Source organism: Scyliorhinus torazame, chromosome 3 (assembly GCF_047496885.1).
Source record: "Scyliorhinus torazame isolate Kashiwa2021f chromosome 3, sScyTor2.1, whole genome shotgun sequence".
NCBI classification, from domain to species: domain Eukaryota; kingdom Metazoa; phylum Chordata; class Chondrichthyes; order Carcharhiniformes; family Scyliorhinidae; genus Scyliorhinus; species Scyliorhinus torazame.
In genome coordinates this window covers 126,825,139-126,846,118 of record NC_092709.1, presented here as the reverse complement: position 1 = coordinate 126,846,118, position 20,980 = coordinate 126,825,139, and the positions used below count along the sequence as shown (strand labels likewise).

General features: G+C 52.0%; 1 protein-coding gene across 1 annotated transcript in view; it reads right to left on the bottom strand.

Moving 5' to 3' along the window:
• Positions 1–20,980, bottom strand: part of myoz2b (myozenin 2b) — an 83,836-nt gene that overhangs the window by 44,493 nt on the left and 18,363 nt on the right. The window contains exon 4 of the mRNA XM_072496185.1: positions 10,171–10,324. Coding sequence (XP_072352286.1) covers positions 10,171–10,324 — 154 coding nt within the window. The remainder of the gene's footprint in view (positions 1–10,170; positions 10,325–20,980) is intronic.

Genomic DNA, 20,980 nt, shown 5'->3' with positions numbered 1-20,980 from the left:
CACCTTAAATTGTATCAGGCTGAGCCTGGCACACGAGGAGGAGGAATTAACCCTACCCAGGGCGTCAGCCCACAGACCTTCCTCGATCTCCTCCCCCAGCTGCTCCTCCCATTTACCCTTCAACTCATCTACCAACTCGTTCATCTCTTGGTGTATTGCCGAAACCTTGCCCTCCCCGACCCATACACCCGAGATCACCCTGTCTTGAATTTCTTGTGCCGGGAGCAACGGGAATTCCCTGACCTGTCACCTCACAAAAGCCCTCACCTGCATATATCTAAAAGCATTTCCCGGGGGTAACTCAAACTTCTCCTCCAGTGCCCCTAGGCTCGCAAATGTCCCGTCAATGAGCAGGTCCCCCATTCTTCTAATCCCCGCCTGATGCCAGCCCTGGAACCCCCCGTCCAACTTCCCTGGGACAAACCGGTGGTTACCCCTGATCGGGGACCACGCCGAGGCTCCCACTGCACCCCTGTGCCGTCTCCACTGGCCCCAGATCCTTAACGTTGCCGCCACCACCGGGCTCATGGTATACTTTGATGGCGAGAACGGCAGCGGTGCCGTCACCAACGCCCCCAAGCTTGTTCCTTTACAGGACGCCATCTCCATCCTCTTCCATGCTGCCCCCTCTCCCTCCATAACCCACTTGCGGATCATCGCCACATTTGCTGCCCAGTAGTAGCTCCCTAGGTTTGGCAGTGCCAACCCTTCTCGGTCCCTACTGCGTTCCAGGAACCCACTCCTTAACCTCTGGGTCTTATTCGCCCACACAAACCCCATAATACTCCTACCTACTCTCTTAAAAAAGCCCTTGGTGATCACGATGGGAAGGCACTGAAACACAAACAAAAACCTCGGAAGGACCACCATTTAGACCGACAGCACTCTACCCGCCAGCGAGAGCGGTAACATGTCCCATCTTTTGAAGTCCTCCTCCATTTGGTCCACCAACCTCGTCAGATTCAGTTTATGTAGGGCCCCCCAACTCCTGGCTATCTGGACCCCCAGATACCGAAAACTCCCCGCCGCCCTCCTCAGCGGTAGGTCCCCTATCCCTCTTTCTTGGTCCTCTGCCTGTAATACAAAGAGCTCACTCTTCCCTACATTGAGCTGATAGCCCGAAAACTCCCCAAACTCCCTTAGAGTCTACATGACCGCCACCATCCCCTCCATTGGGTCCGCCACGTACAGCAACAGGTCATCCGCGTATTGCGACACCCGATGCTCTTCTCCCCCTCAGACCACCCCCCTCCATTTATTAGACTCCCTCAGTGACATGGCCAAGGGTTCGATCGCCAATGCAAACAACAGGGGGGACAGGCGGCACCCCTGCCTCGTTCCTCGGCACAACCAAAAGTACTCTGGCCTCCGTCGTTTCGTCACTACACTCGCCACCGGGGCTCTGTAAAGGAGCTTAATCCAGCTGATAAACCCTCCCCTGAACCCAAACCTACGCAGCACCTCCCAGAGGTACTCCCACTCTACTCGGTCAAAGGTCTTTTCCACGTCCATAGCTGCCACTATCTCTGCCTCTCCCTCCTCCGATGGTATCATTATCACATTTAAGAGCCGCCGCACATTAGTGTTTAATTGCCTGCCCTTTACGAATCCCGTCTGGTCCTCATGTATCACCCCGGGACACAGTCCTCGATCCTCATGGCCAGCACTTTTGCCAATAACTTAGCGTCCACATTGAGGAGCGAAATCGGCCTGTACGATCCACATTGCAGTGGGTCCTTGTCCCGCTTTAGAATCAAGGAAATTGTCGCTTCCGACATTGTCGGGGGCAGGGTCCCCTCCTCTCTTGCCTCGTTAAAGGTCCTCACTAGTAGCGGGGCCAACAGGTCTACGTACTTTCTGTAGAACTCCACCGGGAACCCGTCCGGCCCCAGGGCCTTCCCCGCCTGCATACTCCCCAAACCCTTGCTCAGCTCCTCCAACCCGATTGGTGCCCCCAAACCAGCCACCTCTTGTTCCTCCACCCTCGGGAACCTCAGTTGGTCTAGGAATCGTCTCATCCCCTCTTCCCCCACTGGGGGCTGGGATCTGTACAGCTCTTCATAGAAGGCCTTGAATACCTTGTTTATTTTCGTCACACTCCGAACCGTGACTCCCCTTCCATCTTTGATTCCCCTATTTCCCTCGCTGCCGTCCTCTTACGGAGCTGGTGTGCCAGCATCCGACTAGCCTTTTCCCCGTACTCGTAGGTCGCCCCCTGCGCCTTCCTCCACTGTGCCTCCGCCTTCCCCGTGGTCAACAGGTCAAACTCCGACTGGAGCCGTCATCTTTCCCCAAGTAATCTTTCCTCCAGGGCCCCTGCGTATCTCCTGTCCACTCTCAAAATCTCCCCCACTAACCTCTCCCATTCCATGCCCTCTGTCTTCTCCCTAGGAGCCCTGATGGAGATTAGCTCTCCCCTGATCACCGCCTTCAACGCCTCCTATACCACCCTCACTCGCACCTCCCCGTTGTCGTTGGCCTCCAAGTACCTTTCGATACACCCCCTCACCTTCCCACACACCACCTCATCTGCCAGCAGTCCCACATCCAGCCGCCACAGCGGGCGTTGGTCCCTCTCCTCTTCCAGCCCCATTTCCACCCAGTGCGGGGCGTGGTCCGAAACGGCTATGGCCGAATACTACTTCCCCTCCACCCTCGGGATGAGCGCCCTGCCCAGAACAAAAAAATCTATCCGGGAGTCGGCTTTGTGCATGTGGGAGAAGAAAGAAAATTCCCTGGCCTGCGGCCTTGCAAACCGCCATGGGTCCACTCCCCCCATCTGATCCATAAACCCCCTAAGCACCTTGGCCGCCGCCAGCCTCTTTCCCGTCCTTGATCTGGAGCGGTCCAGTTCTGGGTCCGGCACTGTATTGAAGTCCCCTCCCATTATCAGGGCTCCTACCTCCAGGTCCGGAATGCGCCCCAACATGCGCTTCATGAATCCAGCATCATCCCAGTTCGGGGCGTATTCATTTACCAACACCACCCACGTCCCTTGCAACCTACCGCTCACCATCACATATCTCCCTCCATTATCCACTAAGATAGTCTTGGCCTCAAATGACACATGCTTTCCCACCAAAATTGCCACCCCTCTATTCTTCGCGTCCAGTCCCGAGTGAAATACCTGTCCTACCCATCCCCTTCTTAACCTGACCTGGTCCGCCACCTTCAGGTGTGTCTCTTGGAGCATAGCCACGTCTGCCTTCAGTCCCTTCAAGTGCACGAACACTCGAGCCCTCTTCACCGGCCCATTCTGGCCCCTCACGTTCCACGTTATCAGCCGGATTGGAGGGGCTCCCCCCCCCCCCCCCCCCCCCCCACCGACTTGCCATCTCCTTTCTGGGCCAGTCCCGTGTCCGCGTCTCCCTCACCCTCCAGTCCCCCAGCCGGGGGACCTCCTTCCCGACCACCTCTTCTGTGTCCCATTCCCTTTCGGCCAGTGCATCAGCAACCCTTTCCCCCCCCCCTTCCCCCCCTCCCCCCCTTCCCCCCCTCCCCCGCTCTCCCCCCCCCCCCGCTAGACCCCTGTCTAGCTTTTTTGCTCCCCCCATATCACTCCCGTAAGTCAGCTGACACCTGCTGACCCTGGCTTCCCGCGCTTTCCAAGGCCTGCCCCGCCCCCTCTGGCGCAGCTCCTGTCGCGGCCTTGTCTCTCTCCCCCAGCCCATATAACATTTCCTGCTCGTGATTGACCCCCTATATACAACAACCATCACACATCAACCCTCAAACACCCCCCACCCTCACAAACCCTCAGTTAGAGTCCAACTTTTCAGTTTGTATAAAGGTCCACGCCTCTTCGGGCGTTTCGAAGTAATAGTGTTGGCCATTATGTGTAACCCACAGTCGTGTTGGCTGCAGCATTCCGAATTTCACTCCTTTCCGGTGCAGCACCGCTTTGGCCCGGTTGAAACCCGCTCTCCGCTTTGCAACCTCCGTGCTCCAGTCCGGGTATATTCGGATCTCTGCATTGTCCCACTTGCTGCTCCGCTCCCTCTTGGCCCATTTCGGGACCCTCTCTCTGTCCGTAAACCGGTGAAATCTCACCACCATCGCTATTGGCAGCTCATTTACCTTGGGCTTCCTCGCCAGCACCCGGTGTGCCCCGTCCAGCCCCAGCGACCTCGAAGGGGCCTCCGCGCCCATCATCGCCCCGATCATCGTGCCCGCGTATGCCGCGGCATCGGCCCCCTCCACTCCTTCTGGGAGACCCAGGATCCGCAGATTATTTCTCCTCGACCTGTTCTCCAGGTCTTCGAGTCTTCCCGCCCACTTCTTCTGTGGCCCCTTGTGCCGCTCCACTCTCACCGCCAGGCCCAAGAGCTCGTCCTCATTCTCACTCATTCTTTTCTGTACCTCCTGGATCTTCACCTCGTGGGCCTTCTGGGTTATCCCTAGTCCTTCAATTACCGCCAGCATAGGCGCCAGCATCTCCTTGCGCAGCTCCTCGAAGCAGCGCTTGATGAATTCCTGCAGCTCCGGCCCGCACTCCGTTTTGTCCCCGGCCGCCGCCATTTTGTTTTTTTCCCCTCGCTTCTCCCGCTGCTCCGATGCCGCTTTTTTGGCCGTTGCACTTCTGGTCCGGTCCATAAAAGTTGAAGTGGGACCTCTCTCTTCACTTCTCCACGGGTTGTCGTCAGAAAAATTCCGTTGGGGCTCCTCCAATGAGCCCGAAAGTCCGTAGTAGCGGGAGCTGCCGAAACGTGCGGCTTAGCTCCGCATAGCTGCAACCGGAAGTCGTGCGGGTCCCTCTTATGGGTGTTTCTGCTGTGGTCTCTGTTATGGGGGTCTATGGTGAGGGGGTCGGGTCACCATTGTATATTGGTGGAGGGGGGGGGGTTGTGATCCAATAAATCCCGTGGTGGGGTGTGTGTCGGAATTGCATTGCAAGTGGGGAGCCAGCCGCTGGGTCTCGCTATCGCTCAAAATGGTAACACGAAGGCGGATTTTGGGAAGGAATCCCCGGTAATCACTACCATACATAAATTTACATGGTAACGGATAGTGAATCATCTCTGGGTGCCGTTCTGAGCGCAAGTGCAAATCAGAGGCGATTCATCTCTGGCAGGAGAACAAGTCTCCCAAACGAAGAATCCAGCCCAGGATTTTTTTTTGTCCCCAATTCTCCCATCTCTGAGAAATCCTGGCCGGGATTCTCCGTTTAGGGGCTGGATTCTCCGATTTTGAGTCTATGTCCGGAATATCCGTGGTGTTTTACGTGGGAAAAGTTGGCGGCGCCCCAGCACCGATCCTCCGATCGGTGAGGTGCTAGCAACCGCGCCATGTAAAACACCCGACCTCCACAAAATAAACATCCGGAGAATTGCCGGGTCCGTGGCCACGCATGGGCACGGCGATGACTGCAGCGGTCGCACCGTACAACATGGCATCGGCAGTGCGCGGACTCAAGCTGCCAGATAGTGCCCCCCTGGACACCCCCTCGCCACCCCCGACTAGACCCCCAGCCCTCGCCGAAGCCCCCCCGCCATTCCCACCCGACTGTGCTGGCGGTGGACACAGTCTGCAGCCGCCACACCGGGTTCCCGACCGCTAAGACCACACGTCCCCCACGTGGTCGGGAACTCTGCCCATCAGGGGCGGAGCATCGAGTGACGTTCTGAGGCCGTTCCAACAGTGTGCGGTGTTAGGGTTACGCCGTTTTGGAGGGGATGGAGCATGCGCAACCTGCGTAAAACAGCCGCTTACCCGATTTGGCCGTAAATATGAATTCCTTGCTCGATCGTCGATTACGAAATCGGCGTCGGGAAATGGAGAATCCCGCCCAAGGTGTTCCCACCGGGACTGAATAGCATACAATTTGCTTTTCCGTTAGAGGCGCAATTTGTTACGCGATTCAGAACATACAAATGAGCCAGCGCACTGTAGGCGTGAATTGATAGCAATTCCAGACCCAGGGGGCAGTGTAACCGCTGGAGCCAGAATTTGCGCTCAGAGCTCTTTCTAATCTCTCCACTTACTACACACACATTCCTACCATGAAAATGGCACATAGAAGACGCTGCATCACCCTCCCCCACCCCCGCAAAATTTTGGAGTTTGAAGTTGTGTCCCCCCCCCCCCCGCAAAATTTTGGAGTTTGAAGTTGTGTCCCCCCCCCCCGCAAAATTTTGGAGTTTGAAGTGGTCCCATAGCTTGATGCCAATAAGGTGAAGAGAGACACCCTCTTCCCTTGGGTGGCCCGTACACTAAAGCCCACCCTCCTGAACAGTGCCTGGAAGAGGTGGCAGAGGCAGTCAGTGCTGGCTCCCTCACCAGGCGGAGACAGCTGCTGATCCTGAGCAGGTGGATGTCACAAGTGGAGTCTCTGCACTGAGAGGGATAGAGAACCAGAAAGGGTTCCAAAGGCCACAATGTAGGTGTCCTTTGTTTGGGGTGAGCTCTGCTAATCCCCTGCTTCCTCTGCAGTGGGGCAGCACTTCCGAGGAGTGCCAACACCTGGTGGGCCATTGATTGCGTTTGTCATATCCATCCCCTTAATGATATAGCTGGGGTCTGAGGGTTTCCACAGGGGTGGTTTGGATGGGCTCTTACATCACCAGAGGCTCTCCGAACATTCACAGGACATAGTGAGCAGTCAGCAGTGTGAGCAGCCAGGAGCTTGTATGTAGCACCAAAGGAATGAATTTAAATCCACATACTGCAGCAATGGCGGTCTGACCCAAGCTATCCTGATCCCAAGGGGGACAGCTCAAGTCCACAGACGTGGCACCAAGTCATTCCCTGCTACTGCTCCAGGCCTGGCAGCCACCCCCAGCCAGTCCGACAGGATTTGAGTGTTTTTCAGAGGTTTTTTTTATCTCCCACTCCCCCTTAACAACCATGGAGCCCAGGCCCCACTTGTAAATACTTACACCAATTTGCACCCAAGAGACCTCTGGCTAAGAGTGGTGGAGCATCATGGAGGGGTGGAGCATGACATGTCCAACCCGCTAATGATATTTAAATACATGCAAGGACCAGCCAGTGTGAGGCGCAAACTTCGATAACGCCGGCACTGATGGATGGAGCATGGCGACAAAAATTAGAGCCGGGTGCAAATTATGATTTATTTTTTCACTGCACTCTATTCTCCACCCAGTCGAAATTCTCGCTGCCGGCATTGCAAAGTGGGGAATTCGGCCTCCTATGCTTTACCAGGTCCCAGTTAAAATAATGCAAACAAACAATAGGTTCCAGGATAAAGTGTAAGAGGTTAATGCTCCAGTAACAACTGTTGCCACAGGCATGGCAAGTGAATCTGCCATTTAAAAATCACCTGACAATAGTTTATAACTATATGAAAAATAAAAATAGCAGTGGAAAGTGAAGAACAAAGTTAATACCAACAACACGAAAGAGAACCAGCGAAAGAAAGAAAATCTAAAGCATCCAGTAACAGCAAAATATATGAAAGATAAAAAGCAGTAACATGTATTGAAAATTAGGAGAGTAGTTGCGTAAAAAGAAATAAGCTACGGGATTCTCCACTGGCAGGATCCTCCGCCCCACGGGCAGCGCAACCACGTCCACGCATTTGCCGAAGGCTCACAACGGGAAATCCCATTGACTGCCTGCAGGAATGGAGAACCCCGCTGCTGGCGAGAGCGCGCTGCACAGGAAAATGAGGCTGGTGGGGCGGAGAATCCTGCCCAAGATTTAAATCTTGTAATTGAGAAAACTTCTATGCAAACAAGTGAAAAACGTGGGTGGAATTTTGACATTTTTTTAGCAAAATGTCAACTTGGTCAGGAAAAGGGGCGTGTAGCTCACCGGCTGCACTGCTGGCAGTTCGCGCCATATTTTAAAGGGCGCTACAAAATAAAATAATATAGAAAAAGGAATATACTCCACGGACACAGAACCACGCCCCACAGATCCTCCAGCCTCCCATCAGCGAACTCCCTCTGCACCCCACCTGCCCAACCACAGAACCCGTCCGGCAGTGTTAAGGGAAATGCCAGGGCCGGTTGTGCCCAGGTACTGCCCAGGCATGACCCTCTCCCCAGGAGCTGTACTCAACTGTACAACCTGGCGAGTTCTGTTCGCCAGGTACATGTTGTGGGGGACCTACCTATGGTGATTCATGTTGGTTTTCCCTCAAGTCAATGTGAATGGGCAGTCCAACATGGGGTGACAGTCAGACGTAAACACCAATATGCATTTGCAAACAGATGTAAATGGGGATCCTGGCTGTTTAAAGACGGATCCCCCTTAGGTCATTGGCAGGGGTGAGGACAATCGAGCAGGGAAAACCTGCCAGCATAAAAGCCATTTTGTGTCTCCTGCTCGATTCTCTGCTCCCTCCGCTATTCCTGCCCTCTCCCCTTTGGTGTTATTTCTATACCTGGGGTGAGATTCTCCGAACCCCGCCGGGTTGGAGAAGCGCCGGGGGCTGCCGTGAATCCCACCCCTGCCGGTTGCCAAATTCTCCGGCACCGGAGATTCGGCAGGGGTGGGAATCGCGCCGCGCCAGTTGGCGGGCCCCTCCCTGCGATTCTCCGGCCCGGATGGGCCGAAGTCCCGCTGCTAGAATGCCTGACCCGCCGGCGTGGATTAAACCACCTCTCTTACTGGCGGGACAAGGCGGCGCGGGCGGGCTCCGTGGTCCTGGGGGGGGCGCGGGGCGATCTGGCCCCTGGGGGCCCCCACGGTGGCCTGGCCCGCGATCGGGGCCCACCGATCCGCGGGCGGGCCTGTGCCGTGGGGGCACTCTTTTCCTTCCGCCTTCGCCATGGTCTCCACCATGGCGGAGGCGGAAGAGACTCCCTCCACAGCGCATGTGCGGGAATGCCGTCAGCGGCCGCTGACGTTCCCGCGCATGCGCCGCCCGGAGATGTCATTTCTGCGCCAGCTGGCGGGGCACCAAAGGCCTTGAGCGAGATTCTCCACTCCCGCGCCGGTTGGGAGAATCGCCTGGGCCGCCAAAATTTCCCGGGACGCCGGTCTGACACCCTTCCACGATTCTCCTAAGCGGCGGGAACGGCACGGTTGAGTTCCGCGAGCCGCAGGCCGGAGAATCGCCGGAGACACCCAAAATGGCAATTCTCCGGCTCCCCCGCTATTCTCAGGCCCGGATGGGCCGAGCGGCCAGGCCAAAACGGCGGGTTCCCCCCGGCGCCATCCACACTTGGTCGCTGCCGTCGTGAGCAGTGCGTGAACGCTGGGGGGGCGGCCTGCGGGGGGGCAAGGGTGGATCCTGCACCGGGGGGTACCTCAAATGTGGGGTGGCCCGCGATCGGTGCCCACTGATCGTTGGGCCGTCCTCTCTGAAGGAGGACCTCCTTCCTTCCGCGGCCCCGCAAGATCCGTCCGCCATCTTCTTGCGGGGTGGACTTAGAGAGGACGGCAACCACGCATGCGCAGGTGACGTCAGTTATGCGGCGCCAGCCCCGTCATCTATGCGGCGCCGCCTTTACGCGGCGACAAGGCCTGGCGCATGTAGATGACGCGGCCCCGATCCTAGCCCATTGTCGGGGCCTGAATCGTTCGGGATCGGGGCCGTTTCGCGGCGTTGTGAACCTCGACGGTGTTCACGATGGCGTGGGCATTTCGGCGCGGGAGTGGAGAATGCCGCCCCTTTTCCGGCAGTAGGCGGGGCGGAAATCAGTCCGGCACGGGTCTAGCCCCTCAAGGTTAGGGCTCGGCCCCCCAAGATGCGGTGGATTCCGCACCTTTGGGGCGGCGCGATGCCGGACTGATTTGCGCCGTTTTTGGCGCCGATCGGCGGACATCGCGCAGATACTGGAGAATTTTGCCCCTGGTGTATTCTCACTTGTATGAATAAATTTCCGAATGAAATAGAAGAAAATGCAGAGGAAAAAGGCGATATATTGGAAAAGTATTTTAATAGTATGAAAACACTGTTGTGACTTCTCAACAGATCTTCTGAAAGCCATTACTACCAGAAAACACAGATCAGTGTAAAAAATTGAGTATCACTACCTGGGAATATGTAGAAACCTTTTAAATTTCCCTTTACATCTGTTGTTTTGCCAAATGGTTTTTAAGTGCAACAGCAAGTATGGGAAGACAAATATCTTGTATTATGTGGAATGTCCAGCTTTGAATAGGCTATCAGTGCTATCTTATACATTTAAAATGCTGTACCTAAGCTGCAGTTCAAAACTACCATTTATGTGGTGTGGCCTCAACTGTTATACCTCTTACCTGGAGCAATAGAATCTGGATTTGATGGTGTCCTTGGATCAGGAGTATTTGGAGGAGGTTTGGGGGTGTTTTGTTGACCACTTTGCAGTTCATTCCTTGTGTCTTTGCAATTTTCTGTTCCATCATCACACTGTGTTACGGATGATGTATAGCTCTGGAAAAGATTCGGCAAAATTAGGGTACATTTGTTATAATGCACTGAGTATATGCTAATCTTTTATTTAGACATTTTCTCAGACACCAATTGATTTTCAATTTAATCAAAATAAATTATGTTTATTTAATAGAGATAATCTAATCAAAACAAAATTAGTCCTGATTTTTTGGAATGGCTCTGAAAATGGTAGTAAACGTTGACGAGGAACATTTTTTCAACAATCTCAGATCTCTCAAATGACTGAGGATAAATTAATTTACCAAGGTTTAGCGAAAGGTAGTCCAAGCAAAAGTGATTATTCCCATGATGATTCAACTAAACTATTGCAAATTATATTTTACAATTATATCCCTCTTTTGGAGTAAATAAAGAAGATAAAAATGGGTTTCATACTGGATGACTTATTTATCTTGCAGACATCGCCACAAAGAATTACAAACCTACCAACACTTCAACGTTGATTAAACCAATAGTCTTATTGACAGAACCAAAGTTCAAGCAGTGTGTCAGTCTCTATGAATGTAGAAACATTCAATAAACCAACTGTTTCGTTCTCAGAGAATGAACCTATTAGCATTGTTCATTATCTGGCACTAGGTCCAATTATTTCCGATTCCTATCTCTTCTGGTTGCCCCTTCATTCGCCTTCTATTCCCTTCTTTTTTTTTGAGATGTGCACATTACTGGTTAGGCCAGCATTCATTGCCATTCCTAATTGTCCTTGAGAAGGTTGCAGTGAGCTGCCTTCTTGAATTGTTGCTGTCCATATGGTGTAGGTACACCTGCGACACTGTTAGGGAAGGAGTGCCAGGATTTTAGCCCAATGACACTAAAGGAACGGTGATGTATTTCCAAGTCAGGATGGTGAATGGTGTGGAGGGGAACCTCCAGGTGGTACTGTTCCCATGTGTCTGTTGTCCTTGTCCTTCTAGACAATAGTATTTGGAAGGGGCTGCCTAAGTGCAGTGCATCTTGTAGATGGTATACACTGTAGCCACTGTTCGTCGGTGGTGGAAGAAGTGAATGCTTGCAGGAGGGGTACCAATAAAGTGAGCTCCTTGAATGAAATGAAATGAAAATCGCTTATTGTCACGAGCAGGCTTCAATGAAGTTACTGTGAAAAGCCCCTAGTCGCCACATTCCGGCGCCTGTTCGGGGAGGCTGGTACGGGAATTGAACCGTGCTGCTGGCCTGCCTTGGTCTGCTTTAAAAGCCAGCGATTTAGCCCAGTGAGCTAAACCAGCCCCTGCTAAACCAGCCCCTAAAAGTCCCTAGTCGCCACATTCCGGCGCCTGTTCGGGGAGGCTGGTACGGGAATTGAACCGTGCTGCTGGCCTGCCTTGGTCTGCTTTAAAAGCCAGCTCTTCAGCCCAGTGCTAAACCAGCCCCTCGTATTGAATCTGGAAGCTGCTGAGGTGGGCGAGATAAGATTGATGTGCCTTCTTGACATCATCCATCTCCTTGTCCTTCGCCGCTAGCTGTTCCCGGAGTTGCATATTTAATCTCGTTGTCAAACTTGAGTGTTGTTAGAGCTGGACTCATCGATGCAAGAGTATTCCATCATATTCCTGACTTGGGCCTGGTCGGTGGCTTTGGGGAATTAAGGAGGTGACCTGTTCTTGTAGCAACAGGGGGCGATTACAGTCCGTGTTTGCCATCAGAGAGAATGGCAATGCAGGTATAAAATCCAGAGAGTATCAGGAAACATGATTCTCCCAGAGAGATGGTGTCTCCCGATTTTCCCTGTCTCTCGCAGGTGATGGCACAAGGTTCACCCCCTCAAAGGGTGAGAACCTCATTTTAATGGGTTTCAATAAATTTTAATATCATTAGCCAGCACCCCTGCCGCGTGATACCTGCCCTCATTGAACATTCAAACCTTGCCGACACAATGTCACATCAGCAGGTTTACAACAGGTTTTGAAAGTCAAGATTCAGTTGAGGGCATCCCTCCGGAGGCAAAAAGATAAGTATAGCCCCCATCCTGCAGAGGGCGGCAGAGCGGCGACGCTGATTGGCTGTTGTGGGGAGTGAATTGTGGAAAGCTGCTGTTGGGTTAGTTTCCAGAACTAATATATTTCAGGCAGTGGCTAAACCCGAGACACTACACAGGTAGTGTCTCCCACCCATCCTCCTCCTCTAATCAAAAAAAAAGATTGTGTGGTGAGTTGGTGAGGTAAGCTTTACTTTCCTTTTCCTCTCTCCACTCTTCCACCAACCACCTCTAACCTGTTTACATAGAACATACAGTGCAGAAGGAGGCCATTCGGCCCATCGAGTCTGCACCGACCCACATTAATCCCTCACTTCCACCCAATAACCCCTCCCAACCCTTATGGACACTACGGGTAATTTAGCATGGCCAATCCACCTAACCTGCACATCTTTGGACTGTGGGAGGAAACCGGAGCACCCGGAGGAAACCCACGCGGACACGGGGAGAATGTGCAAACTCCGCACAGACAGTGACCCAGCGGGGAATCGAACCTGGGACCCTGGCGCTGTGAAGCCACAGTGCTAATCACTTGTGCTACCGTGCTGCCCCTGTTGGGAGTGTGAAAATCAGGTAAGCTTTTTTTTTTCTCTCTGTAATTGTCAAGTGGATAAATTAAAGGGATGGCAGTGCAATGTTCCTCCTGCAGGATGTTCGAGGTGAGGGACACCGTCAGTGGCCCTGCTGAGTTCACCTGCGGGAAGTGAACCCATCTTCACTCCTCAAAGACCGTGTTAGGGAACTGGAGCTGGATGAACTGAGGATCATTCGGGAGACAGAGTCGGTTATAGATAGAAGCTACAGGGATGTAGTTACTCCTAAGAATGAAGGTAGCTGGGTGACGTTTAAAAGGAGGGGGAAGAAGCAGCCAGTGCAGGGATCCCCTGCGGTTGTTCCCCTCAATGACAGGTATACAGTTTTGGATACTGTTGGGGGGGGGATCCTACCAGAGGTAAGCCACGGTGACCAGGTCTCTGGCACTGAGTCTGTCCCTGTGGCTCAGAAGGGAAGGGGGAGATCAGGAGAGCATTAATTATTGGAGACTCTATAGTTAGAGGTCTGTAGGCGGTTCAGTGGCAATGATAGAGGCTCACGGTTGGTGTGTTACCTCCTGGGTGCCAAGGTCCGTGACATCTCTGATCATGTTTTCAGGATCCTTAAGGGGGAGGGGGAGCAGCCACAAGTCATGGTACACATCGGTACCAACGACATGGGTAGGAAAAGGGACAGGGATGTAAAACAGGAATTCAGGGAGCTAGGGTGGAAACTGAGAGCCAGGACAGACCGTGTTGTCATCTCTGGGTTGCTGCCAGTGCCACGTGCTAGCGAGGTGTGGAACAGGGGGAGAGTGCAGTTTAACACGTGGCTACAGGGATGGTGTAGGAGGGAGGGTTTCAGTTACTTGGATAATTGGAGCACATTCTGGGGAAGGTGGGACCTGTACAAACAGGACGGGTTACACCTGAACCAGAGGGGCACCAATATCCTGGGAGAGAAATTTGCTACAGCTCTTCGGAGGGGTTTAAACTAATTTGACAGTGGGATGGGAAACTGATTTGTAGTCCAGGTGATAGTGTTGCTGGAGTTCAGTAAGTTGAGGGTAGTTCAGTACTGAGGAAGGTACCAAGGTCACAAGAGTGCACCTGCAGACATGAAGGTGGTTTGAAGTGTGTCTACTTCAATGCGAGGAGCATCAGGAATAAGGTTGGTGAGATTGAAGCATGGATTGGTACCTGGGACTACGATGTTGTGGCCATTACGGAGACGTAGATAGAACAGGGCAGGAATAGTTGTTGGAGGTTCCGGAGTTTAGATGTTTCAGTAAGATTAGGGAAGGTGGTAAAAGAGGTGGTGGAGTAGCATTGTTAATCAAGGATAGTATAACAGATGCAGAATGGCAGTTTGAGGAGGATCTGTCTACTGAGATAGTGTGGGCTGAAGTTAGAAATAGGAAATGAGTGGTCACTTTGTTAGGAGTTTTCTATATGCCCCCAAACAGTATCAGAGATGTGGAGGAAAAGATTGCAATGCAGATTTTGGATAGGTGCGGTAGTCACAGGGTAGTCATGGGTGACTTTAACTTTCCAAATATTGATTGGAACCACTATAATTCAAATAGTTTGGATAGGGCTGTTTTAATCCAGTGTGTGCAGGAGGGTTTCCTCACACAATATGTGGATAGACCGACAAGAGGCGGGGCCACATTGGATTTGGTACTGGGTAATGAACCGGGCCAAGTGTTAGATTTGTTTGTGGGAGAGCACTTTGGAGATAGTGACCACAATTCGGTGACTTTCACTACAGCAATGGAGAGGGATAGGAACATACGGCAGGGCAAGGTTTATAACTGGGAGAAGGGTAATTACGATGCAATTAGGCAAGAATTGGGGAGAATAAGATGGAAACAGGAACTGTCAGGGATAGGCACAATTGAGATGTGGAGCTTGTTCAAGGAGCAAATATTGCGTGTCCTTGATATGTATGTCCCTGTCAGGCAGGGAGGAAATGGTCGAGTGAGGGAACCATGGTTTACAAAAGAGGTTGAATGTCTTGTCAAGAGGAAGAAGGGGGCTTATGTAAGGATGAGAAAACAAGGTTCAGTTAGGGCACTTGAGGAATACAAGATAGCGAGGAAGGAGCTCAAGAAAGAGCTTAGGAGAGCTAGGAGGGGGCATGAGAAGTCCTTGGCGGGTAGGATCAAGGAAAACCCCAAGGCTTTTTACACTTATGTGAGGAGTAAAAGAATGACCAAGGTGAAGTTAGGGCCGGTCAAGGACAGTAGTGGTAACGTGTGCATGGAGTCTGAAAATATAGGAGAGGCCCTAAATAAATACTTTTCTTCAGTGTTCCCAAAGGAGAGGGGCCATGTTATTGAGGAGGATAGTGCGATACAAGCTGGTAGGCTGGAGAAGGTAGATATTCGGAAGGAAGATGTGTTAGGAATTTTGAGAAGCCTGAGTATAGATAAGTCCCCTGGGCCTGATGGGATATATCCTAGGATTATTTGGGAAGTGATGGATGAGATTGCAGAGCCTTTGGCTTTGATCTTTATGTCCTCACTGTCTACAGGAATAGTGCCCGAAGACTGGAGAAAGGCGAATGTCGTCCCCTTGTTCAAGAAAGGGAATAGGTATAGCCCTGGGAATTATAGGCCGATAAGTCTCACTTCGGTCATAGGTAAATTATTGGAAAGGGTCCTGAGGGATACGATTTATGATCATTTGGAAAGATACAGCTTAATCCAGGATAGTCAGCACGGATTTGTGAGGGGTAAGTCTTGCCTCACAAGTTTGATTGTATTCTTTGAGGAGGTAACTAAGTACATAGATGAAGGTAGAGCAGTTGATGTCGTATACATGGATTTTAGTAAGGCGTTTGATAAGGTGCCCCATGGTCGGCTCATGTAGAATGTAAGGAGGCATGGCATAGAGGGAAATTTGGCCGATTGGATCAGTAACTGGCTATCACATAGAAGACAGAGGATGGTGGTAGATGGTAAATTTTCATCCTGGAGCCCAGTTACCAGCGGTGTGCCACAGGGACCAGTGCTGGGTCCTCTGCTATTTATGATTTTTATCAATAACTTGGATGATAGAATTGAAGGTCGGGTTAGTAAATTTGCTGATGACACCAGGATTGGTGGAGTAGTGGATAATGATGAGGGCTGTTGTAGGCTGCAAAGAGACATTGATAGGATGCAGAGCAGGCCTGAAAAGTGGCAGATGGTGTTTAACCCTGATAAGTGTGAGATGATTCATTTTGGTAGGACAAAATTGAATGCGGATTACAGGGTTAACGGCAGGGTTCTGGCGAATGTGGAGGAGCAGAGAGATCTCAGAGTTCATGTCCACAGATCTCTGAAAGTTGCCACCCAAGTGGATAGAGCCATGAAGAAAGCCTATAGTGTGTTAGCATTTATTAACAGGGGGATTGAGTTTAAGAGCCATGAGGTTATGCTGCAACTGTACAAGACCTTGCTTAGATACATTTGGAGTATTGTGTGCAGTTCTGGTCACCTCATTATAGGAAGGATGTGGAAGTGTTGGAAAGGGTGCAAAGAAGATTTACCAGGATGCACTTCTTGGGTATGGTCAATTTTCTGGGCAAGTTCATTCCAAATATGACCACACACACTACAGCCCTACGCAACCTGGTGAAAATCCACTACAGCCCTACGCAACCTGGTGAAAAGTCAACTGCCTTTGAGTGGAAGGCGGCACACCAGACAGAGTGGCTGGAGCTGAAAGGTCCTGGATTGGAGGGTAGGTCTTATGAGGAAAGGTTAAGGGAGCTAGGGCTTTTCTCATTGGAGCGAAGGAGGATGAGAGGTGGCTTAATTGAGGTGTATAAGATGATGGGAGGGACAGATAGAGTGGGACGTTCAGCGAATTTTTCCCCGGGTGGATGTAGCAAGAGGGCATAACTATAAGGTTCATGGTGGAAGATATAGGAGAGATGTCAGAGGTAGGTTCTTTACTCAGAGAGTGGTTGGGACGTGGAACGCACTCCCAGCTATGGTAGTGGAGTCGTACACTTTAGGAACTTTCAAGCGGCTATTGGATAGGCATATGGAGTGCACTAGAATGATTGGGAGTAGGTTGATGTGATCTTAGTTTCAGACTAGTTTGGCACAACATTGTGGGCCAAAGGGCCTGTACTGTGCTGTACAATTCTATGTTCTATGTTCTGTGTTCTATGATAAACCAGGAATTTCCCCCTGACACAGTTTGTCACTGCCAGGTTGGCACAGCTCCAACCTGGAGGTGGCAACCTGTGCCAAGGGGCAGTGCTGGAGGAAATGCAAGGGGTGGACTCTCGTAGGGGCACCATGGGCGTAGAGGATCTCCCATTGTGTGTGGTAGGGGCAGGTGGGGGTGGTAGACTTCAGGCTGAGAGAGAGAACTTGCATGTATGGGGGAGGAGCAGGCACTGAGGGGATGAAATGCTGGTAGCACTCCTGCGGTGCGGCGGAGAGACCTTTGATCATCCGGAGGTGTTGGGAGGAGCCCCCTGTTGTGTTATGTAATTTGGAATAACACAAGCTGCCACTTGATGCAGTTTTGAGTAAAAGATGCTCCAGACTTTGAAGTGAGTTCAATGTGTGTTAATGAACTATTAGCACAGTTCTTAATGAGTTCGACTCTCTGCCAATATAAATGTCGTAACTCAGTCTAACTGAACCAGCCTTGTTCTCAGCCATGATCTGGAGTGTGATGCTGAGGATACAGCCTGTCTCACTCTGTAGATGTTGGTCTGTGGAAAGAGGCAGGGTGTGAGTGCCTCATCCCTTTTATAGTGAGATATCACCCCTGAGTGTCCTGACTGCTCATTGGTCGTGTCCTATTCTATGTGTTCATTAGCTGCACGTTTGCATATCATGACATCTCCCTTTTTTTTATGTTTTGTTGGCGTACGTGAATGTATTTACAGGTGAATGAGTCTGTCTAACGTGACTAACGGAGGACAAAAGAACAGAGCAAACAAAACAAACGTTCACAAGTCCAGTCTCTGAGGATTGCGTCTGATCCTGGTCGACCGCCGGAGAGGTGGCGGAGGGGACGACAGAGCCTTGACAGGCGGGATGGAAGCCTGACTGGTGGCCTCGTGGTGCGAGGTATCAGGAGGTGGCAATTCAACATATGTAAACGGAGGAGAAAGTGGTTGCGGGCAGGCAATTTTGCACAGTGCCCGTCGATTCCTTTGCATGATGGAGCCATCAGCCATACGTACAACATAAGAGCGAGGCACGGCTGTCGAACAATGACAGCCGGGGCAGTCAACCCATCATCCGGTCTCTTGACCCTGTCAGTGTCTGCCAGGGATGGCATTGGCCAGATCGGCGGCATGGGCATCATAGCCCTGCTTTTGACGGTCTCTGAGCTGCTGCATCTTCTGCAGCACCGGGAGGTTATCCAGGTTGGGCAGGTGTATGGCTGGAAGCGTCGCCCGCAGGTCCCTGTTCATCAGGGGTTGAGCCGGCAACATGCCAGTGGACGCGAGTAGTGCAAGGTGTATGTCGGAAGCAGAGTCCGTGGCCTTGCAGATGAGCTGTTTCACAATGTGTACCCCTTTCTCGACTTTTCCATTGGACTGCGGATAGTGCGGACTGGAGGTGACATGCTGGAAATTGTATGACCTGGCAAACGTGGACCATTCTCAACTGCTAAAGCACGGGCCATTGTCGCTCATGACGGTGATTGGGATGCCTTGCCTTGAGAACTTCTCCTTACAGGCTTTGATGACAGTCCGAGAGGTGAAGTCCGGGAGCTTCATCACCTCAGGGTAATTCGAGAAATAGTCGATGATCAATACGTAGTCACGACCATTCACATGAAAGAGGTCGATGCCAACCTTGGACTGCGGAGAGGTCACTATGTCATGCTGTTGGAGCCTCTCCTTGCTCTGCGCTGGCTGGAACCGCTGACAGGTAGCACAGTTCAGGACCATGTTCATGATGTCCTGGCTGATGCCGGGCCAGTAGACAGCTTGCCAGGCTCTGCGTCTGCACTTCTCGACTCCCAGGTATCTCTCATGAATCTGGCACAGCACCAAGCTCTGGAGACTGAGCGGAATGTCAATCCTGTCCAGCTTGAGGAGGATACCATCAATCACCGTCAGGTCATCCTTCACATTGTAAAATTGTGGGCACTGCCCTTTCTGCCAGCCATTGGTGAGGTTGTGGATGACGCGCTGCAAGAGGGGCTGTCTCATCACGGATGAGAACTACCTTCTCATCTGTCGCCGGGAGAGTGCTAGCACACAGTTGCACCTGCGATTCGATGTGCTGGATGATCTCCAGCGGCTCACTGGGCGAGGTGACGGAGCGGGACAATGTATCAGCGATGATGAGCTCCTTGCCAGGTGTGTACACCAAGTTGAAGTCATACCTCCTAAGTTTAAGCAGGATTCTCTGCAACCGAGGCTTAATGTCGTTCAGGTCCTTGTGGATGATGTGGACCAGAGGCCTATGATCCGTCTCGACAGTGAATGTCAGCAGGCCGTAGACATAATCATGAAATTTGAGGATGCCGGTCAGAAGACCCAAGCTCTCCTACTCAATCTGTGCATATCTGGTTTCAGTGGGCGTCATCGCCCTTGATGCGTAGGCTACTGGTGCCCAGGATGATGAGTCATCTCGTTGAAGCACCGATGCCATCCTGACTCGCATCTGTGGATATCTTTGTCTCCTGGTCCGGATCGACGAATGCCAGGACTGGTGCAGTGGGGAGCTTGGCTTTCAGCTCCAGCCACTCTGTCTGGTGTGCCGCCTTCCACTCAAAGGCAGTTGACTTTTCACCAGGTTGCGTAGGGCTGTAGTGTGTGTGGTCATATTTGGAATGAACTTGCCCAGAAAATTGACCATACCCAAGAAGTGCAGCACTGCCTTTTTGTCCTCAGGGACCTTCATCGCTTCGATAGCCTCGATTTTGTCTGTGTCCAGGCGCACATCATGCTGTGAGATCTGGTCGCCTAGGAACTTGAGCGTCGATGTGCCAAAACAACATTTGGACCTGTTTAACTTTAGGCCGTTGGCATGTACACGGCGGAATACCTTCTGGAGACGGGACACATGTTCTTCAGGGGTCGTGAACCAGATGATGATGTCGTCCATGTACACACAAACCCCTTCAATGTCTTCCATCATCTGCTCCATGACGCGATGGAATATCTCCGATGCCGAGATGATGCCAAATGGCATGGAATTGTAGAAATATCTGCCAAAAGGCGTGTTGAAGGTGCAGAGCCTTCTGCTGGACTCTTCCAGCTGGATTTGCCAAAATCCCTGTGATGCATCCAATTTGGTGAAGAAGCGCGCGTTGCCATCTCACTCGTGAGTTCCTCCCACTTCGGGATGGGGTAGTGTTCCTGCATGTATTCTTATTGAAATCCTTGGGATCAATGCAGATGCGCAGGTCCCCCGAAGGCTTCTTTATGCACACCATCGAGCTGACCCAGTCAGTCAGTTCGGTGACCTTGGCTATGATGCCTTTTTGCTGAAGATCCTTGAGCTGTGCCTTCAGGCGCTCTCTCAGTGGAGCAGGGACTCATCGTGGTGCGTGGGCTACTGGCTTGGCATCAGGTCGTAGCAGAATCTTGTATCAATAAGGCAACGTGCCCATCCCGTTGAACACATCTGGATACTGGGCGAGGATGTCGTCGATGCCGGCCTGAAGATTCACATGGGAGGATGTTGTGGTGTAAACCCTTTGAATGAGGTTCAGCTGCTTGCAGGCGTGCGCACCTAGTAGAGATGCCCTGTCTGGCTTAACAATTTCAAAGCGTAACCGTGCTTGTGTGTGTCGGTTGGATATGTGCAGATGGCAGGATCCCAGTGCCGTGATGACATTCCCGTTGTAATCCAGGAGCTTGCAGGCAGCTGGAAGCACCGTGGGGGGCTTCTTAATGCGTCTGAAGTCTGCCTGTGAGAGGAGGTTGGCAGAGGCAGCTGTGTCCAGCTTGAACTGGATGGGGCAGTGGTTGACCTTCATCACTGCTCGCCATTCGTCCTCGGAATCCACAGCTAGGATTGATTGGACTTGCGATGTGTCTGATGTGGCATATTCACACGTTGTAATAATGCCCACACGGTAGGCGTTGTCCAGGCATTCATCATCTGGATCCGTTGCACTGCCGGGATCAGAATCCTGTCGGCGTTATTG